The 27989-nt window shown below is 40.0% G+C and overlaps 2 protein-coding genes across 3 annotated transcripts; one reads left to right on the forward strand and one right to left on the reverse strand.

The window, feature by feature from the left end:
- The first annotated feature begins 169 nt into the window (after positions 1–169).
- cers5 (ceramide synthase 5) lies at positions 170–26035 on the forward strand. Of its 2 annotated transcripts, none has more exons than XM_086041849.1 (10): positions 170–523; positions 10183–10288; positions 10363–10493; positions 10700–10757; positions 12069–12119; positions 14760–14852; positions 16262–16390; positions 16476–16582; positions 23965–24121; positions 24399–25101. In XM_086041849.1, exons 1-10 carry the CDS (start codon positions 351–353, stop codon positions 24462–24464), a joined length of 1071 nt encoding a protein of 356 aa, XP_085897975.1. In that variant the 5' UTR covers positions 170–350; the 3' UTR covers positions 24465–25101. The 2 variants fall into 2 exon arrangements, with proteins under 2 accessions (XP_085897975.1, XP_085897974.1); XM_086041848.1 differs by lacking the exon at positions 24399–25101 and adding an exon at positions 25118–26035 and having other exon boundaries at positions 171–523.
- cox14 (cytochrome c oxidase assembly factor COX14) lies at positions 25916–27940 on the reverse strand. Its single transcript, XM_086041852.1, has 2 exons — positions 27732–27940; positions 25916–26438 (listed from the first exon to the last, which is right to left on the reverse strand). Exon 2 carries the CDS (start codon positions 26427–26429, stop codon positions 26253–26255), a length of 177 nt encoding a protein of 58 aa, XP_085897978.1. The 5' UTR covers positions 26430–26438; positions 27732–27940; the 3' UTR covers positions 25916–26252.
- Positions 27941–27989: the final 49 nt, after the last annotated feature.

Here is a 27989-nt window from a genome sequence, read left to right on the forward strand (position 1 = left end):
TTTGATGTCGGGATCTCTAATCACGTCAGACGCGTGATGTGACTCGAGTCAGTAGTAGTTTCAAGCGCTAATATTGGTGTGGCTACAGTGACAGAGAAAAAAATTAAATGTCGAAATGCAGAATGTTAAATTCCACACCGACAAATGGGCTAATCGAGTTTTATTTTATAAAACTTATCCGGAAAAAGCATTCCCCCCGTCTGGACGGCGAACTAGTCATCCTCACACATTGTTGGAGGAGGCGCTGAGGAAGAAGAAGGCGCCTAAAACACATTTTGAACATTGTTTTCTGCATTCAACAAGTTGACATTTCTCCCCATCGTCTTGGTGTACAACGACGCGGAGGGACAATGGCTGCCCTTTCAGCCTGGTTCTGGAACGAGAGGTTCTGGCTGCCGTACAACGTAACCTGGGCGGACCTCGCCGACCGGACTCCCGGGGTGGAGTATCCCAAAGCCGGACACTTGTTGGCCGCCCTCCCGTTGGCTGTGGGGATGTTCGCCGTCAGGATGCTCTTTGAGAGGTTCGTACTCGGCTGTAAATGACCATCAAATGGCGGTCTCGTCAATTGGATAACCGCTGTCAAGTTGAAGGTGCTGTTGTCAGTTGGTCAGCCCCCCCTAACAAAACCACTATTTTACTGTAGTTCATTACATGCTGTTTCTTTGCCCACGTCTTCCCCAGACAAATATGTCTCAAAGAGAGACATTAAGCACAACTATTTCATGACATTGGACCCTATTTTAGCTATAAAACGCCACATGACATCAAAAGTTATCATCCATTTCATGGTTTATGACCACGCCCCCTTAACAGTGAGTAAGACCAACTATGAGGCGAAATTATCCTCTACAGGTGTTTGGCGTTTTTGGGGGACTGTTTGAGTGAGAAGAAAGAGGGAGAGAGAAAGAAAGAAAGAGTAAGGTGTGATGATTACAATAGAAATAGAACTTGTGGGGGATGATAATGGTACTGTCCCAATACTCGCACTTCCACCCTTGTGCCCCCCCTCCCCCCCCCAACTGCGCGTTCCTGTTGTGGGTGCGAGAGTGTCGGGTGTTCCAATTATCCAAAGTGCTCTGTCGTCCTTTGGACCATTGTTCCACACTTTGGCTGAGCCCGCATCCATAACCCCTCAGCCGAAATATATACCCGCAATTCACTGTGTATTTGACTAAATAGCAGGAAAATGGTGACGTTAGGTGGAATTACTGGCTGTGCCGAAAAAAAAAAGTATTTTTAAGTGTAAATATGTATCAAAATTACATATTTTATCATTTTACACACGTATAATTTCAATCTACGGCCCTGTCCAAATACCCACACTACACCCTACAGTCCTCAATGAAAGGCCCAGTCCCAATACCCACACTTCTACCTTTGCGCCCCTTAATTGCGTGTCCCTGTTGAGGGTGCGAGTGTGTAGGGCAGGGGTCGGCAACCTTTTACACTCAAAGAGCCATTATATATATATATGTTTTCAGCACAGTAGACGTGCCCTGGAGGCATCTTTTTCTTTTTTTAAACTAAACCAGAAATGAAGTTTCAGGGCTTTCCCTGGTTCATTCGTGTGACTTGTTATTGTGTCTTGTAGAAATGATGTGAAGTGATTTTATTGCTGGTCTGGCCTAGCCTGACCTTCTCATTTCACTATGACGATCAGGCCTTAATCTGTTTTACTATAGAGCACAGAGTAGAGGGGAAGTAAAGGAGGAGCGCTATTCAGGCAGATTGTTTTATGGGATGGCATGTGGGCAGAACAACATTTAGCTGCAGAGGCAGCATTTGATGTTTTCACTGTACTAGAGTCATTTGGTTGAATTGTCCTTGTTTGAATTGGCTGAACTCATGTTTCATCTTGGACTATTTGGTCATACACAAATTTCACATCTATCAATTTTTTTTTAGCTAGGGGTGGCAGTAAACACAAATCCACAGTTTTGTTTTTCACCAATACTGAATGACTTTTTAGCCTTAGCAATGCAGTTAGCCACCAAGTATGACACGCTCAAGGCACATTTGTTGACAAATCAAGTTTTAAAGTCTTCATTGACTCATTGGTGAGGCGCTCGCCGCATATTGTGCACATTGGGCTTCGTGCATGGTAATCACCTGTCACTATAAATCCATATTTTGAGTTGGTCTTTTGCAATTGTCATAGGCTCTTGTGTTGAATACTCACCGGGCTTTTGCAAAGAAACTTTCCAAATACGTCTTTTTATTTTGCTCCTTTTGCTAGCTAGTGAATTTCATATTAATATTGCGTGATAGAGACAACTTGACATGCATTAAGAGTCAGTCATAGACGGATGAGCGAATCCGGTTACTTTTCAAAATGTTTTTTTCAGCGTCAGATAATAAATAAACCTTAAGTACTGTAAGTTTCTTTATTTTATCTGCACGGCCCGCCACAACCCGGTCCAAAGTGGCGGGCCACTGTTTGGGGACCACAGATCTACACAAAACAAAACAGAAAATCGCACAAATACTTAAAGCGGAAGTCAACCCAAACATATTTTTTTCAAAAATATGTTCCCAGCAGGCCGTCATTACTACAGAGTGCATCATGCACCTGTTTAACGGCACGTACGTCAGAGTTATGTTAGCTGTTTGTTATTAGTATGGACTCAAATTCCAGTTAGCTAGTAATAATAACTATGAAATTCTGATTATGTCCAAAAAAAAAAAAAAAAACTTACTATAGTATAGTTGTTCCTCCTGCATGCACGCTCCCCCTGTTAGCCAATGAGGTTGAGCTTCAGCCCGCCTAAATCCATCGCATTTGATTGGTCGAGATGGCGCATTGCATCTAGCCCAACCCCCCTAGCACCCGCTTCTAAGTGTACAAGTAAAAATCTGTTTTAGCGAGATATGTGGTGCAAAAGTCACGTGTCCGTACATCAGCAGCAAAACCTCTCATGACTTCTAGTGGCGACTTCTTCCACGACAAGTTGTCATTCATACAGGTACAAATCGGTATTTCCCCACAAGTACACATTCAATTTTGATTCAACTACAAAATTAACTTCCACAACTACAAGTCATTTTTCCTAGCAATGAAAATTTAGTTTTTCACACGTACAAGTTATCATTTCTACAGCTACAAAATAAGTTTTTTACAAACACTTTTTTAAAGGGGTTGATAAATTATTTCACACACCAAGTTGTTTTCTCTACAAATACAAATTTCTTACATTTCCTTGTTAAAAGTACACATTTCCTTGATACAAGTACAAGTTACTTTTGCACCAAATTTACCTGTACCTCCATACATCAGGCCTATACGACAGAATAAAGATGATGTAATAAAAGGACCACAGCAACTGCATAGCAACTGATTCATAAAGGAACAATCATGAATCAAGGGTTTTATCAAACAATAAAAATATGACAATATAATGAATGAACAATTGTTTTTCTTTGCTTTCTTTCTTTTTTATAAAATCTAGGTTTTATTTCTTAAATTCACATTGTGCATAGCAGTAAACTTTATTTTCTTGTCTAGAAGCAAAGCTATATTGATTAAAAATAAGTTCTGCTATAATGTAATTTTATAAAATGTATTAAAAAGGGTTTTAATTATTCCTTTATTTGCTATATGAAGAGCTACATGAAAAAAGTTACAAGAAAACGTAAAAAAAACAAAAATCCAGATAATTTTTGTATAGATTTCCAATGAGAAAAAGTGCCCCTGCTTTGAGCAGCTGATTCGGTTTCTTCTGTCAGAAATTATCTGCCCTGTTTTGGAGAAGATTTTCTCAGGAGGGCTTGCCATTTCTACAATGTACAGTCTTCGTCCAGCAGCAGTTTGCATATTATATCAGTCATATCATAGAATAGAATATGTTTTCAAAGTTTTTTCCTTGCAGACTCTACATTCATATATGTATGTATGTATGTATGTATGTATGTATGTATGTATGTATGTATGTATGTATTAGGGCTGTGCAATTAATTGAAATTCAATTCCAATTACGATTATTACACTCCACGATTACAAAATTGGCATAATCGTAAAAAAAAGATTATTAATATAATAATTTACATTTATATTATATACACATATACACACATATATATATATATATATATATATATATATATATATATATATATATATATATATATATATATATATATACACACATATATATGTATATATGTATATATATGTGTATATATGTATGTATATATATCTTTATATATGTATGTATATATGTATATATATATATATGTGTATATATATATGTATATATATGTATATATATATATATATGTGTATATATATATGTACATATATGTATATATATATATATATGTGTATATATATATGTATATATATGTATATATATATATATATGTGTATGTATATATATGTATATATATATATATATATATATATATATACGTGTATATAAATATGTGTATGTATGTCATGTCATGTCATGTCATCTTCCAAACCGGTTGTCCTGTACAGGGTCGCGGGGAGGTGCTGGAGCCGATCCCAGCTGAACATGGGCGAAAGGCAGAGACCCCGAACTGGTCGCCAGCCAGTCGCAGGGCACACACACACAGACACCGTCACTGAGCGGGAACTGATCCCACACTGCCCGCACACAACTCAGGCGTGTATATACCACTACACTATCGGTATCGGCCGATCTCACTCATGCATGATCGGTATCGGTGTCATAAAACCCTGATGGGAACATCCCTAATGTAGACATATATATGCACTGTATATGTATATGTGTGTGTGTCTCCTCCCCCATAAATCAGTTTCTTCTTGATTGCTCCTAATTGTCGCTTTGCTTCTGGCAGCATCTAGGCGTGGGTGCAGGCGCTCCTTCTAAGCCGAGTCACGGGATGGGAGGTTGCGCAGCTGCGAAGTGTGCACGAGTGGCCCAGATTTGAAAGTGTGTTGTGGTCCATTGTCTGGAAGTAAAGCTGAGAGCCACTGGCACAAATATTGATGCCATGTGTTAAACATCCTCTTGCTGGCCTTTGCAATATTGTCTGCTGCTTCCTTCCTTCACGGGCTTATTTTAAAAGGCACTGTGACTTCTCCGGTCAGCCGAAGACTGTGGACTGGACCCTCCTCGTTGATAGCAGGAGTTCTCAAACCTTTTGGCTCCACAGACCCTGACAAGGGTGACATTTTCCAAAGTACCACCTCATAATCCGAACACCAATTAAACATAACCGCCATGTGCGCCGCAAAATGCCAGGGGAAATTTTATTTATTCTATCCATTCATCTATCCATTATCTGCCGCTTATCCGAGGTCGGGTCGCGGAGGCAGCAGCTTCAGCAGGGAAGCCTACACTTCCCTCTCCACAGCCACATCTTCCAGCTTTTACGGAGGGATCCCAAGGCATTTGCAAGCAGAAACAAACCTAAGTAAAATACAGCGAATGAATCGCAAAGAAATAAGAGTCATTGTGCTTTTTAGATATGATGTTAGTGAATATTGTGCCATCAATTGCAGTATGTGAAACGAGGGTCATTCTGATTGGTTGTTAGCAAACAAATGCAAATCCGCCTGCCTCGACGCCAAAGATGTCCGGTGGCCGATACGTCACGCTACAGCAACCCCAATCGGACAAACTACAACACGCCCAGTAACTCACTCACTGCCAGACATTTTCAGACCCTCTTTTACCCTGAGGTTTGAAAAATTTAGAAAAAAAATATGAATAAATTCCTGGGATTGAATGGGGGGACTGTGAAAAGATAATTTTGAACTTGGCTGTGAATAAAATTAGAGTCTGATGGGCTCATTTTTTTTTTCGAACCTTTGTCTCCAGTATGTAAAGACAATTTCAACACACTGAACTTTGAATTATTTAGATTATTTTTAAAATGAAAAAGAAAAAAACTTGAACTTGTCAGTTCAGTTTTGACTTTCAATAGACATTTTTGCTTTTTTCACACATCTGTCTGTCTGTCTATCTATCTAATTATCTATCCGTCTATGTGTTTTGTTAGACCAATTATCAATTACACATCATGCATAACTTTTAGTTGTGTGTACATTTTTTTGAGTATGTTGATAATGTCATTTATGGTTTATAGTCTGATATTATTTACTGAACAAAATATCAGTTCCAATATTTATATTAACAAATAAATCTTATTTATACAAATATTGATCGAAGGTAGTGATCTCCCACAAGAGTCGAAACTTTTAATATTGTAGCCCACACGTTATAGTTAAATATCCTCATTACAAGTTAACTTTACTAGCTCCAGTATGGTTGCCAATTTTGCATTTTCCTTTTAGTGTCGAAATCATTATTAACTAAATGAATCCCTGATTTAAAAAAAAAAAAAAAAGGAACTTAAAAGTAACTTAAACTTGAGTAACTCATTACTCTACAAAGACAGTAATATTGTAAAGAAACTTAGTACTTTCATATGCAAGTAATCAGTAATATGTACTGGTAATATATTACATTTTGGAAGTAACTTGCCCAATACTGATCGCCACAGGCGAGCGAGGAGGGGATACTGATGCGGGTTGTCTCGGCAACGACCTCGGCACTGGGGAGCGACCCGCGGGCCGGAGGAGCTGTCGGCCCGAACGTTATTTGGTTCTTCTTTTGTTAGCCTCTGGAATTCCTGCGCCTTCTTTTGACCCCTTCTGTTGTAACACTCTGGTGCACACAACTGCTTATCATTGTCAAAGTGTGGCATTTCCTCAAATTAGCAACACGTTTTCTACCCTGCCACCATGGCCTTGCTTGTATTTGGCGCAGGGCATTGTGGGATACGTGACGGCCACGTCTGGAGCTTTATCGTGTTTTGTACGTTTTTGGACTTTATTTATTACTCCTTAAATACTATTTTGATCCCATGCCACTATTGTGGGGGTGCAAGAGCGCTAATTTGGTGAAGTGTAGTTGTTTGTTATATCAGTGCAGTACAATGAAAATGTTTTTTTATTGATAGAAGGGATTGAAAAAATGCAATGTATATAAATATATGAAATACAAATTTATTTGCATATTAATTTAGTGCATTTCAATTTAATTTTTAATTTTTAAGTTTTCATTCAGTGGCAAATGATGCTGTTATCGGTTAATGACTTGAAAATTATGCTGACTGTCATTTGCTTTGAATATTTTGGAAAATCTGAAAAATACTTAATTTCGGTAGCTGCAAACATTTTCGCATTATCACGGCTCAGCTTCAGAAAACAAACGTGAAAACGTGATTGGTCGTTACCTGAGCCCTGAGCAACTGTGATGTCATTTTCAGTCAACCGAAGTGACAAAATGGCCGTCCCCGGAGATGGCTAAAACGGGTGGATTAACTCTTATTCCACAAACGTAATATTTATCAGAATGCCTTGTTTCAACTAGTGGGCCTGCATAGAACATATTCTTGAAAAAAATATGCATGTTTGGTTTGACTTCCCCTTTGAGTCTATGTCATGGGTGTCCAGCTCCGGTCCTCAAGGGCCGCTTTCCTGCCTGTTTTCCAGCTCTCCTTGCTGCAACGCACCTGATGATCGTTAGCAAGCTCTGAAGAAGCTTGCTAACGATCATCAGGTGTGCAAGCTCTGCAAGCAAGCTCTGAAGAAGCTTGATAACGATCATCAGGTGTGTTGCAGCAAGGAGAGATGGAAAACAGGCAGGACACAGGCCCTTGAGGACCAAGTTTGGACACCCCTGGTCTGTGTGATGTACTTACATTAAGACTGACAGTCTTGCCATTAATGTCCAAACTGCTGGGAACAATAGTAAGTGCACCCTAAGTGAAAATGTTAAAAATTTAAAGTGTCAACATTTTTGGTTTAGACATTAGCTCATTCACTGCCATTGACAACTTTACATGTCTTTTCACTGCCCAGCCATTCAATCCCAGGAATTTATTTCCATTTTTTTCAAATTGTTTCAAACGTTTGGGTAAAAGAGGGTCTGAAAATGTCTGGCACGGAATGAGTTCATGGCTGCGTTTTGATTCATTTTGAGGGCACAGTATATTTACACTTTTACACTTCTTCAGTGTTTTCCCTAGAAAAGATCTACTCAGATATTTACATGAAGGATGTACTAACTTGTGAGTACTGCACGTGCTCCAGGTACTCTGTGACAGTTATATGAGGGTGTGTGTATCTTGGCATGCTTTTCAGGACTATTCTAAACAATGGTGGAAAACCGAGAGGTTGTTAATCCGACTGCAGGAGACAATAAAGCGCGGGGAAGACGAGAAGTGTGAATGCGGTTACGTCACATGAAGGGCAGGGTTGTTCTTCCAGCCTGCCTTTATTTTCCCCAACAGTCTCTCTCCCACCTCTGTTGTTGCTCAATACCCTAACAACTCAACGACATCAAACCAAAATAAATCCTGTTGTCTGACACATTATCAGCCACAAGCGGTGAGATAGTGAGCACGTGCGATTTAAAGGCATCTGAAGTGTTTCTTTAGCATGGTGAACCTGTACAGATGTTTCACATTTGAACAGAGGATTTTTGCTGAAGGATAAAACCCAGTCTTAATTGCATGTATTTACAGCAATGTGAAATACATGGACAGTGGATACAAAAATGTGTGTGTGTGTTTGCAACGTCTAAGATGCATGTTCACCATCTTGACAGAAGTATTATGACTTTCCTACTGTGTTAGTGTAGGTCAGTGATAGACTACGGCGTCCTCCAATTTTCGTCCAAATTCAGGTTACTTTACTGCTGTTGGACCAGAATTTTGTCATAAACTGAAGACCCCCTGCGCACATCTCCTTTAAAAACACATCTGGTATTCTGAGCATCCACCTTTTCTGTACACTTGGGTTGGGATAGCATACCTGACATTCTGGGATGGCGGTTGTAGTGATAAGCTCTGCTAGAAAAGTATCACTTCTGTGTTCCGATGAAACTTCATAGATAGAATGGGAACGAAACATTCTACATTGCGTCGACACATTGTAAAATACAGTGGATTACAAAAGGAGTGAAAGCCGTCCTTGTCAAATGTTACACTGATTAGAGTCTTAACACCCCTTGGTGGAAACACAAGCCTGACCGTTCGCCTGAACTGTGCTGCTTGGTGGAAATGTGGCTTATGTGACCCTTTTTAAAATGTCTGCTTTTTTGCTGTTGCCTTGTACAGGCATGGTCAGGACAGTTTCAAAACACAGTAATAGTTTTATTCTCACTTGTAGTTAAAAAAATAGTGAGGTGCCAGACACAGGCTGATCTAGCGCCACTCCCTAATTTTACAAAAGGCTCAGGTGCAAGTATGACTAATATAGATGTCCTACGTTTAACTAACAGTGCATTGCATGGAATTCAAGTTCTTAATCGGCACACGTTGTGGTTCTAAGTCAAATGCTTGTTTATACATGGACTTCTCTCCACTGAAAAGAATAGCAGGTTCTTTGGATATCACAAGGTAGAAACCACAGGAATGCCTTTCCTTGAACTTCCTCTATTGTGTCGCTAATTATTAACTGGGGTCTTTTTGCTCTATTCAACAGTGACATTCAAAATATGTCTTAGAATGATATCAGTCAGTTTTCATGAAATAGAATGTAGACCAGGTGTGGGCAGTTCATTTTCCAAAGGGGCCACATGACAAACTGAAACGCTTGCTGAGGGCAACTTTGTCTATATTAATTTTACTGTAAAAGGATGTCTTTGTTTCATAAATTGCTCTGTGTGTAAATAAGGTATGTATTGTTATAATTAGGAAATGCACATTTTAAACAAAAATATAGGAGTCATTAAAATTACATGTTTACACTTAAATATTCATTTTATGCACCCATCACCAACTCATATTAGCCGTTCCTCATCAGGAATCACCAATGTATATAGATAACTGGGAAGTAATATTATTGACAGTGATCTATAATGATATAGTGATGACTTAAAATACACCCAGTATGTACACTACAGTGTATGAAACCAAATCCTAGCTCTCAACCCTCCACCATGCTGGAAATAAGTATACTGCCCACATTAGGACCACTGTTGTCATTTTTTTTTTCTCAGGCTCTCGTCCAAAGTCAGTTCGAATGGAACCTGTTTACCAGTGACTCTAATAAAGACAGACATGATAGGAAATGGATGGATGGATGTTCTCACTGCGCACATTTTGGTTTTCAGATAAAACAAATAAACAAATCCTCCCAAAATGTGAAGATGCATGATTGTCATATTTTTACCCTTACCACAGATTTGTCGCCAGTACATGTGCAAAGAGTCTCCACATCCATCCCGATGTTGAACGAAGAGCTCAGCCAAATGCAGTGCTGGAGAAAGTCTTTTTGTCCATTACAAAGGTCTCTTATTGTCATTTTTAGCATTATTTTTATCACGTTACATGTACTTCATGTCCCCGTCTTTTCTCTGACAGAATCCAGACTCGCGCCATCTGGACGGCTTATCCAAGCAGCTGGACTGGGAAGTGCGCAAGGTGCAGCGCTGGTTCAGACAACGCAGGAACCAAGACAAACGCAACACACATGTCAAGTTCTGCGAGAGCATGTGGGTCTACTGAGTATGCTCAAACTGCCGTGTTGACGTGTTTGCCCCCATCTTGGTTAAGAAGGTGGAATTCTTGGGGCGGGGGGCTTGTTTATCTCTAGGCTTGAATTAAATTTACATTTAAATCAGATTTTTGTGAGTAATTTTTGTTTGAACGTGATTGGATTGGCTGTAACCGGAATCATTTTCTGGATTGTCCATTTCAGGTGGAGGTTAACATTTTATTTTTGCATATTTACCTATGGCTTGCAGTTTCTCTGGCAGGTGAGCACATCACATGGATCTGGCTTAAAGTGGAAATCAACCCAAACACATTTCTTTCAAGAAAATGTTCCCAGCACGCCCACTAGTTAAACAGGGCATTCTGATTAATATTGTGTTTGTGGAATATGAGTTAACCCATTAAGGACGGGAGCTCATACCCGCGTTCCTACCGCTGGAGCCGGGAGCGCTGTTGCGTCTTTCGACCCTTAAAGCCGGGAGAGCGTATACGTCATTTTATATTTATTATTTAACTCTCTGTCTCTTAACCAATGAAATGCATCAGAATAGACTCATCAGAATAATGTGATGGTGTCGTGAGTCGTCGTAGGATATCCGGAATTTTTTCGAGCAGTAAAGGCGGATGCCGTCGATCGCGGGAGCTCTGAAATGAATAACGGCAGTGATATAGACGACGCGATTGTGGACTTTGAACCAGTCGAACGTGATATATGGTTAAAATATATGTTGTTATATGTAATGACTATATCGACGTCTTTGTAACAGAAAAGAGGATGGAATTACCACTCTTTTTTTTTTAAATCAAAAGTAGTGCTGCTCTTGCACTGGCATTTTATTTTTATGTCTTCGATTGAATCAGTAAAGATGAATAAACTCGGCTCTGTGTGAAAGCCACATGTCTAAATTCTCAAATTCTTTTGAAATTATGTTTCTGTCCACTTCAGGGGCTGAGATCTTGATTATTTTGCAGGTGTTGAATTTCTGGGAAAACTCCAGGTTTTCAAGGGTAATTCCAAAGACGACCTTAGGTTTTGGGGAGCTGTTGAGCCAGGCACTTTAGGCCTTAATGGGTTAAGCAGCAAAATCCACCCCTTTTTGGCCATCCGAGGGGCGGCCATTTTGTCACTTCTGTCGATTGAAATGACATCACAACTGCTCAGGGCTAAGGTAACGACCAATCAGGGCTCAGCTTCAGAAAACAGGTCAGCCGTGATTGGTCGTTTCCTGAGCAGAGGTGATGTCATTTTCAGTCAAAAGAAGTGACAAAATGGCCGCCCCCACAGATGGCTAAAAATGGGTGGGTTAACTCTTATTGCACAAACGTAATATTTATCAGAATACTTTGTTTCAACTAGTGGGCTTGCATAGAACATATTCTTGGAAAAAAATATATATGTTTGGGTTGACTTCTGCTTTAAGAAACGTGTAATAAAAATGTGAATGCATTAGATTTATATCGCAGGGAGGGTTAATAGTTTGTTTTAGATACAGTCTATATTTTTAGGCTGTGTTGCATCATTTAACAAGTGAAATTGCTTGCAAAATTTTTATATGCTCTTTTTCATTATTTAGAGACCTTGGATGTGGGATACACGGCACTGCTGGTATGGTTACCCTTATCAGGTACTGTCATAAAACATGTAAGCCTACATGATTCACCAATAAACTCTGGGCCATTGCTTAAAAGTGGCTCTGCATCTTCCCCCAGTGTAGCTGATCACAGTATGGGCAGAGGAGTCCCTCTGCTACATTGAACTGTGGATGTGGCAAACAGCTTGCTCATAGACACTAGGGTTGTCACGATACCAAATTTCAGCATTGATACCAACACCAATATGTATTTCGATACTTTTTGCAAACGGGTTGTATTAATGTTTTCCTTTATTTTAAAACAGACTTTGGGAACAATAACTTTAATAGCTTTCTCGACTGAATATATTGGCATTTGATCCATACAGATAAACGTCTTTAAGCATCTTTGCTGTCCTTTGGGTACTTCATACGCTGTTGAAAGACATCTTGGAGAGTAGGTTGCTTCTGAGTGGGTGGTGTCACCCTCTCTGACCCAGTAGGACTAAACTTCTGTTGTTGGTGGAGGGAGAAGGCGCAGTATTTTCAGTAACATGATCATTTTGAATATAATTTCTTTATTTGACTTGTTATTATTCAAAGGGTTTGTGTTTTGAAACTATACATCAAACATTTAATGGACATAACTAGAAAAATAAGTAAAAACAAAATAAGGCTCATTAGGCTCATTATATCATCTAGGATAGGATTAGATATTGTGGGCTTAATGAAGTGTTTTACAAAAACGTGTTTCAATATAATATTTAATTTAAATCATGTTTATGCATTGATTGATTATTTAAATATTGTAAGAATGTAATTACATTTTTTAAAACATATTTTATGTATTGATTAACCATGGACATGTTCATGGGTTGAAAGTGTCTTTTTGGCGTACCCAACAACTGGCGAGTAGATAGAACATTTCTACTAGATAAACAGATTTTTTTACCAGACAATACAGTAATATAAAATTGTCATTTGTTAGAATTACTTATTCATAAGTTTGTCGATAAATTGATTTTCAATCACATTGTGTCTCTTCACAATATTTTATTAAAAGCTTCTACACAAGAGAGATATGATGGGCTTTTTTTTTTTTTTTTTTTTAGACAACTGGTCTTCATAAATTAATAAACAAATACAAAAATCACTCACATTTGGCGAATAAAATAATTTCACCCCTCTGGACATGTTTTAGGTCTCTGTATGTCGGCTACTGAAAGTTTACGACTGGGCTAGGAGAAACTTTATACTAATTTCATTGACATAGTGTAGTGAACAACATTATCACCTGTCGTTCTTGTCATTAGTCGCGGAACAAATTCGCATGGTTGTACTCCAAATGTTTGGACAAATTTGATATGTTGCCTCCCTTCGCAAGGGAGACTTTGTAGCACCTCTGCACTGCGGTCAGGGGCGGAGCCAGAACGTGGCTAATGGGTGAGCCTGGAAAAATCAGGGTGGGCCTGAATATTTCTCTCACTGAGCACAATCTTCCTGTCCTGACATATCATATATTCAAATAAAATGACAAAGTGAATAATATGAAGTTCAGATCTTCCTTAAACAACCACAATTATGCCATTCTTAATATTCAATACAATAAAAAACACAACAAAACACAAATTCAAAAATAACGTCATAATTTCCCCAAAATTTAAAAGCATATATTTTTTCATAAATCTCATTGGGTGGGCAGTCTGTTAATCTGGATGGGCCTGTGCACACCCAGGCCCACCGATGGCTCCGCCCCTGACTGCGGTGCTTCTGTGTTCAGTGGCTCGCCTTTGTCATTCGGCTTAAACCCGAAGTACTTTCACGCTGTACTTTGGGTCCCTGTTTTATCAACGAGTACGGGCTTTTCTGCAGATGCTATCTTTGTTCCTCGTTGTTTTCCACCTGCTTTGTCTGCGCGACTTCACTTTCTCGCTCAGCCTGTGAGCATGTAAGGAGGCGGAGGCGCGTGGGCAATTACGTCACACTCTCTGGCCTCGCTGTGCTTAAAGAGACAGGCTCCGATTTACCGATTCAATCACATTCAATAAAATGAAATAAAAGTACCGTTTGTTTTTAAATGCTGGTATAGGACCGTTTTAAAAACTCTAGTATTGTGGTACTACACTGGTACCGGTATACCGTGCAACCCTAATGGACACATTTTCTGAAATAGTCAGATAGCAAAAGATTTACCAAGATATTAAAGAAGAAATCAACCCAAAAATGTTCTTTACAATAATATGTTCTATGCACCTCCACTACTCTAAACACGGCATTCTGATAAATATGCGTTTGTGGAATAAGAGTTAATCCAGTCGTTTTTACCCATCTCTGGGGGAGGCCATTTTGTCACTTCTGTTGACTCAAAATGACATCACAACTACTCAGGGCTCACCTGTTTTCTGAAGCTGAGCAATGATTGGTTGTTACCTGAGCAGTTGTGATGTCATTTTCATTCAACACCGAGTGGCAAAATGGCCGCCCGCTGAGATGGACAAAAACGGGTGGATTTTACTGCTTAACTCATATCACACAAATACAATATTAATCACAATGCAGTGTTTCGACTAGGCTGCACAGAACATATTTTTGTTAAGATTTTTGGCTTGACTTCCGCTTTAATGCTCAAGCATGTACTGTATTAATGTTAATAAGTGATATTATTAAATGCCCTTTCCCTTTTTGTCACCAAAGGTGTTGACGCCTGCTCTTTACCACTACTACATGATAGAGCTGGCCTTCTACTGGTCACTTATGTTCTCCCAGTTCACTGACATAAGAAGAAAGGTGAGATGTTATGCGTGTGTGTGTATTTTGAAACAATTTGAACCGCACCCTAAATTTCAATGTTGAGTTAATCTTGAAGATCACATTTTGTTTCTCTAACAAGTAGCTAGGCAGGGTGCAGGTTGTGCCAGTCACTCTGCATGTGTGCGTGTGTCTGCGTGTGTTTGTGTGTAGCACGAGGGTGCCCACTCATGTGACTGTGCAGGCTTTAATGACTAAATGATACAAATTCCACAAGGCAGCAGCAGTCTTTTGACCAAACACTTGGGCTCAAATGTTCGACATGAGATAAGACAACTCCAGTCATTTGTTCACGAAATGTGGGTCAATACCTGCTCTGAATGAGAATCTCTTCAAGCCATAATGAGCAGGATCATGCAATAATAAAACAAACAAAAAAAACAACTAAAAAAAAAAAAAAAGCCCATCACAAACAGATGGACTCAAATGTTTTATACCAGTCACAGAAAAAGTCAAGAATCCAATCAATCCTTTGGGAACAAAAAACAGGAAGTAGAAACTAATAACTACGAACATGATCAAGTTGTTTATGAAGACATGCAGTTCCACATTAGGATTGTTTGGCTTTAAAGGAGGCCATTCCAGTTACCTCTACCGAGTGCCACTTTTTTTTTTTTTTAAACATGGTTCTTGACTTGGTTCCTTGCCTCACCTGCAAAGAGTTTGTGCTAGTCTGGCACCAACACCAGTTTTGAGTGGATAATGTTCTGCTTGACTTGGTTCTTGAATGTACAGTATTTTTGGCCTGATTTGATTCGTTTTGTTTTATTTATTTTTACTTTTAATGTTTTGCTTTTTTGTTCTTATGTGGTTTATAACTTTTTTTTTTTTTTTTGGTGTACGATCTCTAAGTGGCAGAAGTACAAGCCTGAGAAGTAGAAGCATTACCCCCCCCCCCCCGTTCACTTCCCCCCCCCAAAAAGAAAATACATTTTGGAACATTTAAAGTCTTTGGAAAGTGAAAATAAAAAAAATAAAAAATGACTCACCACCACAAGAGTGCTATTAACAACCCTGCCAAATTTGAATGATTTGTAAAGAATTTACCTTTTAACTTAGTTTTTTTTAATCTGTAATTAATTTTCGCTCTTCACCCTTTTCTCTGTCACGGCGAACGATGAGACGCTCTAAAGCAGCCACGGGGATTATTGTTACGGGTGGTTTATCCGAATGGAAGATGCATTTTTGGGGTGTAGTCATAGCTAGCTCGTTGCGCCAGATATCCAAAAGCAGTTTAAATGCTATACCTCCACAATTGAATACTACATACAGTCGTTCTCAGTCATTGCACATTTTCAGCAATTACATACCTTCAAATATGTCTACGATATTCAGATCTCTGAATTCACTTTCCAACATCTTTAACATCCTCTTTGACTTTAATGCAGGACTTCCTGGCCATGTTTGTTCATCACCTGGCGACGGTAGGCCTGATCAGCTTTTCGTATGCCAACAACATGGTGCGGGTGGGCACCTTGGTGATGTGTGTGCACGACGCTTCTGACTTCCTACTTGAGGTCGTTGAGACACAAAGGCAGCTGGATGACGTTTATGGAAGGAATCAGACACCGTAGCTTTATTGTTGACTCTCTTTGTCATCAGGCAGCCAAACTGGCCAACTACGCCAGGTATCAGCGACTGTGCGACCTCCTCTTCATCATATTTAGTTTGACTTTCTTCGTCACGCGGCTCGTCGTATTTCCAATCTGGTGAGTCTGAAAGTGGTTTGCTCTGACTTTTGTGTTTTATCCGAAACACTGACAGCAGACTGGCAGCATGGTGAAATACTCGTTAGCACCTTTACCTCACAGGGGGGGGTCCCAATCTCGAATCTCGCCTCCAACCTTCCTGCTTGGAGTTTGCATGCTCTCCTTGGGCTTGTGTGGTTTTTCGGGTACTCTAGCTTTATTACAAATACATTCCGAGATTAATTAATTATTTTCTGTAATTAATTGATCTAATTATTTTTTTAATCTCACTTAAAAAATTATGAGAAAAGCCCCTAATTGTCTGTATGTAGGTATCTATATTTATGGTGGATATCTTTTTGTCAATTACCCAGTCATTTGCCACCTTGAGGAACTATTTGGCGCATTTATCAGCCAAATCCCTGGTTTCTGTTTTCATGACGATCAGTGCAAAATGAGTTGAAGTTCTACTCACCGTCAGTAAATTGTCAGAAACAACTCCCGACACTAGTAGGACCGTCCACATATGACGTATTCTTTATTCGTTTCCCAAAGCCAAAAACTCAGAGGGATAAATGTGAATGATGAACACCAGCAAGGTGAAGCCTTTTACCTTCATATGTAGTAAACATTTCGTTGGGGGCCATATGGTGTTACAGATGACAATCCGGTCGATCCCACTTCTTGCTTCAAAGAGGTAAGCCATTTTGATCATTTTCTTTCTTTTTTGCTTGCTGTTTGGCCCTACTCCACCTGCCTGAGGTCAATGAATGATGAGGAAAAATGTAAAGCCAGACTGTTTTGTACTACTGAGGTGCTCCAGTGAACTCCCCAAAATTCCCATATAGTAACAATGCACAGTCTGTTCGACTATGACATTTTTTTTTTTTTTTGGGCATGTGCATGTGAGGCTTTGTAAAGCTCTTTGGGCAGAATGATGTACATACTCAAAATAACCGCATGATAGTGCACTATCTGTTTGAATGACGTATTTTTTTTTGGGGGGGGGGATTAGACGGATAGACAGATAAAAATTTAGCGGTAGTTGGCAAACGGAAGCCGTTTAAAATCATAGATGGGCCGGCCTATACGCGGGTACTATTTTTGCCGGCCGGACAAAATGGCGGATAAACGGACGGCGGAAGGGTACCCCGGCTGTGGACAGAAGCCGATAAGTATAGGGCTGTGCAATTAATGGAAATTCAATTACGATTTCGATTATTACTCTCCACGATTACAAAGTTGGCACAATTGTAAAAAAAAACTATTGCTAAAACTAATTTTGAGTTGTTTTGAGGCATGCGCACACGAGTTACTCCGCCGCGCCGCCCTCTCCAAGCTAGCTAGCTAGCTAGCCAGCCAACCAGCCCGCCCGCACTCCACAAGTCACACTGCACATGCTCCTACTCCAAATTTTAACAGAGTAACAGACCTAAAAATGACACAAAACCCGCCACAGGAACGACTTGTAAACAAGCAAGGCAAGTCGAAATCGCTTATTTGGTTACATTTTGGGTTTGCCGTGGAAGACGGCGAGCAAAGACGTATAAAGTGCAAGTTGTCTCTGCATCCACCGGCAACAGAACGAATCTATTCAACCATCGTTTGGTTTACGATGATGTTATGATACGCCGAAGCAAGAAAACTCCCAAGTTAGATTTGGCGTCGTACGCAATCGGCACGAGGGATTTATTTTAAATAACATATCTTATGCAAATATACACTACTTTTACTAGCACAAAAATAGAAAACATGCTAAACATTATTACTGTGACTTAAGTTAAATTTCTTGTGTAGTCTATAATATGAAGTCAAATTTTTTGTGTTCATTTTTGTTTCAAATTGCTTCAGATACAATTTGCAAACATATTATTGGTCATTATATATATGGCCTACTGTAATTTATAAGTATTGTAGAGATTACGTACTAGTATGCAACAGTCAACATTTGAATTAGTTTGACCCAATCAGCATATTAAATGTATAATTATCAGAAGCAAATTACTTTAACTTTGTTTACAATGTGTAAATATTACTTTAAAAACAAAACAAAAAAGGCTCCGGACAAAGGTCTAAATGTATAGATGAATAGCATGTCTGTTATTCTGTCAAAATTGGCATTTTACTCCAAGCAGTTTACTACTTTGGCAATTTATAAGTGCATAGCAAGTTAACTTGTTTGTTTATACAAGGAAACCATACTTTAATTTATACATTTGCACTTTAAATTTTTTTTTAATTTTTAATTTTTAATTTAATAAATGTTGTTGGGTCCAAAACTAACTTAAATTTTTATAGTGTTTCAAAGAATTTTGTCTTAATATATTTTACATGTTCATACCTGGTCTTGTTTTGTAGCAAAAAATAAATAATCGTTTGAATAATCGTGATTTCACTTATTACCAAAATAATCGTGATTGATATTTTTTTCATAATCGAGCAGACCCAGGAGTGTATGTCATCATCCCTACACAGGCCTGGCCTAGTGCCATAGCACCAACATGGAGCATGACGGTCATCGATAGGAAATGGATGACCCTGTAACACTGTAACGTGATCGTGGATATTCAGTGTCAGTGTTCTTGCTCATAGGAGAAATGTATACCTGTAATAGGGACTGAGGGCGGGCTCTGATGACAATCTCCTGTCAATCAATTTTAGCTGAAAACGATGACCTCATCATGTTGTTTCTTTCAGCATCCAAACTGGAATTAATATAATCTATAATTTAATACAGGGATGGTCAATTTAAATGCTGGAAGTGGCCACAATATTTCATCAGTGTTACTGGGGGGGCTACATTGGACCACGCACTTCCTAACCAGATGTATGACAAAACTGGTATTTTAAATATGGAAAAATACGTGCATACGTAATAAGTTGTCTTATTCATTTTTTCAACTCACTCAAAATTGTAATATTATAGGAGTACTATGTTTGTCCTGCTTAGTCACCGATAGTGTAGTGGTACACGCGCCCGAGTTGTGTGCGGGCAGCGTGGGATCGCTTCCCGCTCAGTGATGGTGTCTGTGCGTGTGCCCTGCTATTCGGGTTGCGTCAGGAAGGGCATCCGGGGTAAAATTTTTTGCCAAATCATAGATGCGAATCGTACGTGCACTTGATTCGCTGTGGCGACCCCTGAGGGGAAAAGCCGAAAGGATAACAACAACATGTTTGTCCTGCTTATTATAACTACAGTCGAACCCTGCATATTCGCAGTTTGGCACCCGCTGATTCGCATGTTCGATTTTTTTTTCTTCAATATTTTTTCGCATTTTGGATTTTTCCCATGTTTTTCCGGGATTTTCTTTGCCATTTGGGAAAACGTAAATTGAAATGTTGATCAGTGGGTTTTTTTTGTGTTTTTTTTGGTAATATTTTGGCTTTGATTTATTTTTTTTCAATTAATCAAGGGGCCAATAACTGTTTAAATGTCAATATATTTGTCATATGTTGTAATGTGTTAACCCATTAAGGATGGGAGCGCATAACCGCATTCCTACCACTAAAGCCAGGAGCGCTGTTGCGTGTTTCTCAGTCAATCGCAGGAGCTCTGCTATAAGTCACGGCAGTGATGTAGACGACACGCTCATGGACTTTAAAGCCGTGAAACCATCCAAACGTGATGTATGGTTAAGATATATGTTTGTAGACAATGACGATTTCAACGTCTTTGTAAGAGAATACAGCATGGTAATTACCGCTCAATTTAAAAAAAAAACAAAAAAAATAGTGCAGTAAAGATGAATAAACTCGGGCCAGTGTGAAAGCCACATGTCTAAACTCAAATTCTTTTGGAATTATGTTTCTAGCTACTACAGGGGTTGAGATATAGGGTGATTTCAAAGACGACCGTATTTTTTTAGAGAGATGTCTCACGAGGGGCTTCAGGCTTTAATGGGTTCATGTATAAAATAAATGAGGTAAATCAACTGACATTTTTTGCTTGTTGTAAAAGCGCAAATATTGGCTCAGCCCTACTGCTAACCCTCCATCCGTTTTCTGTAGCAATTGTTCTCATTGTGGTAACGGGTGAGCTGGAGCCTATCCGAGCTGATTTTTGTTTTTGGGGGGGGGACACTGAAACGCACTGAAATCTATAAGTAAGTTAGAGACATCATGATCCTAAAGGCATGTTTTTAAATGTGGGAGGAAGCCAGAGTACCTGGAGAAAACCCACGCAAGTATGAGGAGAACATGCAAAGTCCACACAAGAAGGCAGAAATTCAAATCTCAGAACAGGTGACAGATTTTCCGTCATGTGTTTGGGATAGCTGATTAAACCAAAGTTGAACTTGCAGAAAAAGGTTAAAAAGCTTACCAGAACATGTGAACTTTATTTGGGGTCAATCAGAGGCACTTTAAATTGTGGCAGTGATTGCGTAATTCTGAACATAGCCACATCCCACATATAAGAGGGTGTTGTGGAGATGCGCTAAATAATGAGACAAAGGCGAGTTGTTTCATTTACTCTCCACACTACATTGACTGCGTTCACATGCAGTCAATAACCCTTTTTGCTTTTGAAAGGCCATGTAAATGTGTGCAAAACTCGATTTTATGTTTTTAAAACCCCTGGGTTACCCCTTTTATAACCTTTGGTAATATAAACGCAATCAGGTTAGCTCCTTTGAACGTTGGATTGTATTCTGCGCATATTCTATTCGCAATTTTATACTTTCTCGCTATATTTAGCGACCCTCTAGCGACTTTTTCAAAAAAGCGACTATCAGCCCCTCCCAGTTGCAGTTAGAGCAGATGTTCACCCCTCGCTCCGTGTCCAGACTGCAAATGAATCGCGCATACGAACCCGCCCCGCCGCTTTTTCTCCGCCTTGGTTTACAGTCACGGCGGGATACATTTGAATGATTTTTTTTGTCTAAAGAAATAACTGCATTTAAAGATACTCACCCACCATCACTCTTGGCGATTTTCACTGACCCACTCGCTGCCAGAGTAAGATAATTGCATCAAAGACATCTCGGCTTTATCCACACAACATCAACTAATCGTGTATGCAGGTGACGTATTAATCTTCCTACAAGATCCGTACTCAGAGACTCAGATGTTTCTCCATTATTAAGTCAGTTTCAAAACCTTCTAAATAAACTCAACCTATCAAAAGCCAGCTCTTTGCATGGATGAGAGGGATTTGGCTGGGTCCGTCCTCTTTTATTAAAACGTGACCAACTTTCTTAATGTGTAGGAACCGGTACGCCTCAGAGCTTTTTAGATTGCTCATTGCCTCATTTCTGAAGCAACAGAGTTTGGAAAGTATTTAAACATGACTGTACTTTGTCGTTGGCCTCTCTTTTAATGTGATTGTGGCGATTGGAGTGTTAGTCAATGTCACCATATGATGGGCGAGAGAGAGAGAGAGAGAGAGAGAGAGAGAGAGAATAGACACACAAATACATATACAATTGTTTTTATTTACTTAATTGAATCTTGCACTGAAGAAGTAAGACACGACACAGCTAAAGGAAACCACCTCCAGTCCTGCCACAAAAAAAAGGAAATCAATGAAAAATAAATTCAAACAAGGAGCATTTTTAATCAATTAAAAAGCACAGATGGCAAAAAAAACTTTTTAGAACAAGTGTTTAACAGCAGCACCTGAAAAACAAGGCGCTGGTATTCGGGCGGGCTCAGAATGGTACGATAACCGGCGTTAACCGGCTGGGTCACGCAGCATGACGGAGACGCCAGCTGCCACCTCCAAAACCCTGTGGCACACAGCTACGCTCGGCCACTCAACGGCGGCAAGGCGTACGAGCCACACGAGGACACCGAGAAAGAAAAAATCCGTCAAAATGAGCAATCCAGACTCGGGCAAATCAAAGCAAAGCAGCAGTGCCTCCGGAGCAACCGAATCATGTGGCCCACTGTAGTTGGTCTCCACGATCGGCTGCGTTGTTGATTATACCGGCGAGGAGAGCAAAACCGCTCACCTGGATATAATTGAAGACGCCAACGAAGGCAGACTTGCGTGCGTGCAGGTAATTGGGAAACACTAACAGTGTGAAACACTAAGTCTAAAATTAAACCAAACAATTGATTTAACCTCCGATACTAAAGAAAGATTGCGGCAGCTACTGCTACATTACCTGTATTGGTACCTGTATTATGACTGTTCCTGCTCATTTCTTTAAGGATGCATTCCCAACTGCTGTATTGGTGAATTGGTTTTGGCCATTATCAACAGCAGTCTGTATACTGGCCAACATTTTGAATATGACGTCGTTCAATCGGGCGGCACGGCGGTCGACTGGTTAGCATGTCCGCCTCACAGTTCAGAGGTCGTGGGTTCGATCCCGGCCCCGGCCTCCCTGTGTGGAGTTTGCATGTTCTCCCCGTGCCTGCGTGGGTTTTCTCCGGGTACTCCGGTTTCCTCCCGCATTCCAAAAACATGCATGGTAAATTGGTTGGACTCTCTAAATTGCCTCTAGGTGTGATTGTGAGTGCGGTTGTTTGTTTGTCTCTGTGTGCCCTGCGATTGGCTGGCAACCAATTCAGGGTGTCCCCCGCCTACTGCCCGAAGACAGCTGCGATAGGCGCCAGCACGCCCGCGACCCTTGTGAGGATAAGCGGTAACGATAATGGATGGATGTGATTCAATCCCTGCTCAAGAAACCTGGTTTTGATCCTGTTGCGCTGTCAAATTTTAGACCCATTTTAATTTGACAAATTCTGGAAAAAGCGGTGCACACACAGATGAAATCTTTCTTGGATGAACATAACCTCATGGAGGTATTATGAATGCTGCGTAGAACAGTCGTGTCTGTTACGAATTTTTAATGCCATCCTCCTGGCTAATGACGCTGGAGACCACAACTGGGTATACCGCCTATGTGACGGACCGGTCAACAGCTCCCCAAAACCTAAGGTCGTCTTTGGAATTACCCTTGAAAACCCGAAGTTTTCCCAGGAATTCAACACCTACAAAATAATAAGCCGATAGAAACATCATTCCAAAAGAACTGAGAGCTTCGACGTGGCTTTCACACAGACTCGAGTTTATTCATCTTTAAAATCTGAATATTATTCACGGCCTGCATTGATTTTTATTTTTTATTTTAAACCTCCAAAAATCACTGACAAACATTCAATATGCGCATTCCATGAAAAACGGGGCCAAATGAGGTGGAATTAAAAAAAATAATATAGAAAAAATGCATTCACGAACATGTGAATCCGCTTTGTTTGTGTACCCACTACACTAGACTTAGATCCTCCCCGATATACAAAGCTTATCTCTTAGTGAAAATGTATCACTTCAACATATTTCCTTAATACCAAATACTAGTTTCCCACTAGCCTGGGCTAAATGACAAATTCACCGTATATGATGTCTCGTACAACCTGTTCTGTTATGGTCAACCTCATTGTGCCATGTGCCCCAGGGTCCTGAACTCCACCATGTTTGAGAGCTGGCTCATCGTGGGTCCGTTCCCGTCGTGGTGGCTCTTCAACGTGCTGTTGCTGGTGCTGCAGGTTCTGCACGTCATCTGGTCTTACCTCATCGCGCGCATCGCCGTCAAAGCCGTCCTGAGGGGCAAGGTGGGTCAAAAAGTAGGGGTCCTCAACACTGGCGGAAAATAACCAAGTACAACTATTTTGGTACTTTACTGAAATAGAATTCTCAGGTGGCTGTACTGGAGTATTTATATTCTGACCACTTTTTACTTAGGTGAATCAGTACTCTAACTTTTACCAGTCTTTTTTATGTTGTGTGTGTTGAAGTTGCTGTACATCTACTAACACCCCCCCCCAACAAATGTTTTGTGTGTGTGTGTGTGTGTATTTATTCCGATGCCATCTTGTGTCATCTCTGCAGAAGCTGTTTGGTTCTTCTCCCTGTGGACTGACAGACTCCATCTTTCTTTCTGTCTTTGTGATTTGAGTGCTCTTCTTTTTCTTCTTCGCTTCTTTGTGACCACGCCTTTGATTTTTACACTTCTTTCTGGCTGTAAGTCTTAATGTAGTTAAAACATCGGCGTGTTAAATGATTTTGATATTTTTATGACATAAACCCTCCAAAGCTCAAACAGTAGCTGCTTTTGGACAAATTCCAGGGCGTGTATATTCCTACGAAGGAGTAATAAATCCAAATGAGTCCCAATCGGGAGGAGGGATAATAGAGAGATGGAGGACACTAAATTGCGTTTAAAACAAACAAACAAAAAAACATAACCTTGTGTAAAGGGATGTATTTTAGGGTTCCCCAAAATTAAAATGATTCCCCCCATGACACCAGCTTCCCTGATTGACACAAATTTTGGTGGACATGTCTAACATGACACATGAAAAAGTCTCAACAACCTATTCCTAAAATTGAACAGGCAATCATGTTTTTGTTTGTTTGTTTTGAAGCAGCCATCCTACATGGATGATCAACACTAAATTGCCAAGTTTTATGCCTTTGCCATCTTATGCCGGCAGAGCATGACCTCAAAGTTCGCTGATCAGCTCGAGGAGTCAGTCGACATGAAAAAGGGGTCGAAGGACCCGTTTAAAACCATTTGCAGCTTTGATTTGTCAGTTTCCTCTCTCAAGGTGTGCAACGACGTGCGCAGTGACATGGAAAGCAGCTCCGAGGACGAGTTGGCGGCAGTATCGGACCAAACCGGGCCCAAGATGACGACGCATGCGCAAAAAGTCAAAAACGGCACCAATGGACACTGTGTTGCTGCTAGAAGCAAACCGCACGCCACACCTACGTGACCTCGTCTGGATTGCCTCAAGTTTTTTTTTTTTAACAGTCAGATGAATTCCATTAATGGATCGCATCCTGACGTGTACATTTTTGACCCGTTAAGGAACAAACCAACCCACTCCACTGACTTTTTATGTACCATTTGCAACTTTTTTTTTTCCCCCCCTATGAGAATATGAATGGATTTGCCTCTAAAGCAGTGGTTCCCAAACTAGCAAAGGGTCACCGCCAATCAAAAATGTAAATTTTTATTATATATAATACCAGACTAATCAGAATTAGCCGGTCTCTACCTATACCTTATCATTTCAACACAAAGTGCACTTAGTTTGCTTACCCAACTGTCCAGCTACTTCATGGCCACAAATGAGTACAGTATCTTTTTTGCACATCTTGAGGCCACAAATTACTAATTTGAATGAATTTGTATTTTGTACAAACTTTGTCCAGTATATTATGGCCATAATATATTGGGGGGGTTTGGGGGATTCCCCCATGTCATGTGTAGTATATATACAGAAATAAGGGTTATATCTCAATTTAATCACATATGTACTTGTGAAATGCGGGCCTGTTTAGTTGTGCACAAAGCGATGACAGTATTCTGCTGTATGAATGACACCAGGTGGGTAAACAGGTTGATTTTAACGTTTGCCATCTAGTGGACGTGCATTTAATTCTTCTGTCATTATATGTCTCTGGCATAGCGAGAGGAACGAAAATACATTATTTATAGTAAATAAACAATTTTCAAACCATTTAAGTGAAATTGGATGATTTCCTGCACCACGGTGGTTGGGAAACACTGAATGGACAGAAAGTCTTCTTACATGAGCTTCTTGTCTTATCATTCCTTGTTGAAAGATGCGTTTAATTTTGCACCAACTGCTGTGTTCAAAAACATGAAATCATTCAAATGTCCCAAATGGGGTTTGGGTGGAAGGGGATTTGGGGATCTGGTTCCAGGTTTGTGTGTCAGTCTTTCATCATCTCTGGATCCTGGTTTTCGGCAGCTATTTTGAGCTCCTTTTGCCTCTGCACGTAGCGGTAGGCCCGCATGCTGCACAGGTAGCCACCGTAGAAGGTAAGCAGCATCATGGAAGCCGAAAAGGCCCGGTATCCCACGTCGGCCAAACGCTTTCCAGTAACCATGGTGACGGCCTTGTTTCAAAGAGAAAGTACAGATCTTCAGTTCACAAACTTTCACTGATATTAACTCAAAATTATTGCACCAAAAGTAGCTCAACTCAAAGCACTAGCCACATGTATTTATTCTATTCGAAAGAGATAGGAACCAACTGCCTATGGATGCCAATGGAAAGCTAGCAAATTTGTCTGAATCAGGGGTGGCTGCCTTGGGCACCTTTGGTCTAAATTCGCTTCAAATTGTTTGTGGCACCATATTGCCACCAGATGACACTAAAGCAATAGTATAAAAGGGGAAGTCAATCCAAGCATATTTTTTTCATGAATATTTTTCTATGCAGGCCCACTTGTCAAAGCATTCTGACAAATACTGCGTTTGTGGAATAAGAGTTTATCCACCTGTTTTTAGCCATCTCTGGGGGAGGCCATTTGGTCACTTCCGTCGACTGAAAATGACATCACAACTGCTCAGGTGGGCATTTGTGAAGTCATTCTCAGTCGACAGAAGTGACAAAACGGCCGCCCCCTGAGATGGCTAAAAAGGGGTAGATTTTGCAGCTTAACTCATATTCCACAAAAGCAATATTAATCAGAATGCAGAGTTCCAACAAGTGGGCCTGCATAGAATATATTCTTGAAAACAAATATGTTTGGGTTGATTCCCTGTTTAACGAGTAGGTGAGTTTTCAGCAAATAAGATTGTTTCTAAAATCATTTGAAGAGGCGATTTTGCGAAGGCTACTAAGCGAATCAAAGTTACTATATCAGACTAATTACATATTACCAACGTCGTAGTAATTCAATAATTAAGTAGTTGCAGTAAATATAAATTCAAATTGGTGACTAGTGCAATGACATTACAAATTATTCACATTTACACTACTGTACAAAAACATTTGATAGTCAACTTTGTTTTCAAACTGTTATGCTCCGACAGTTCCGTGTTCAACAGTATAATAATGATAATACAATGTGAAGATGCATGTTAAATAAGTTCGTTTGGTCAAATTTCGTGTTCATGTCTGTGTTTTAGTTTTTACACTGAGCTACTTTAGATCGTCACTCCACAGAACTTGACACAAATCAGTACATTTGGCTTCAGCACCTATACAAAACATAGTAATTTAATAGCTCACTATCTTATGAGGGGGGGAAGCCTCAATGTTTGGCTTCCTGATCACAATGCAAGCTAACCAATATGTCAATGCAAAAACGTGACGTTCCTTTGCTTAATTTGGAACAAATTTAACAACATGCAAACAAGTCATCGCGTCGTGAGAGATCTTACAATGCTCCTGATTCCCTCACCTGACTTTCCTTCGAAATAAATTAAATTGTCCGTTTATGGTCTTCAATGTCAGCGCGGATAGCCGAAATGCTACCACATCCTTTCGTAAGGTGGTAAAGTACAGACTGGGGCCGACAAGGTAGCCTTCTTCTTCTACGCTTCATTCGTCTGTAGGTAAATCAGACAGCACCATCTAACGTATTTTACGCTGTACTGTGTGAATCGATTATATTTTCTTACATTCAAAAAATCCCCACGTCACATCTACATTTCAGGAC

The sequence above is a fragment of the Filicampus tigris genome, chromosome 9 (genome assembly GCF_054856515.1).
Source record: "Filicampus tigris isolate MCC_2025a chromosome 9, RoL_Ftig_1.0, whole genome shotgun sequence".
Classification (NCBI taxonomy): Eukaryota; Metazoa; Chordata; class Actinopteri; order Syngnathiformes; family Syngnathidae; genus Filicampus; species Filicampus tigris.

Excerpts from the sequence above, each read along its gene's own strand:
- cers5 (XM_086041848.1), top strand. The coding sequence starts at position 351 with ATGGCTGCCCTTTCAGCCTGGTTCTGGAACGAGAGGTTCTGGCTGCCG. Across the intron at positions 10,289-10,362 it reads TCTTTTTGTCCATTACAAAG|AATCCAGACTCGCGCCATCT; the intron begins GTCTCTTATTGT and ends TTTCTCTGACAG. Across the intron at positions 10,494-10,699 it reads GTCAAGTTCTGCGAGAGCAT|GTGGAGGTTAACATTTTATT; the intron begins GTGGGTCTACTG and ends TGTCCATTTCAG.
- cox14 (XM_086041852.1), bottom strand. The coding sequence starts at position 26,429 with ATGGTTACTGGAAAGCGTTTGGCCGACGTGGGATACCGGGCCTTTTCG.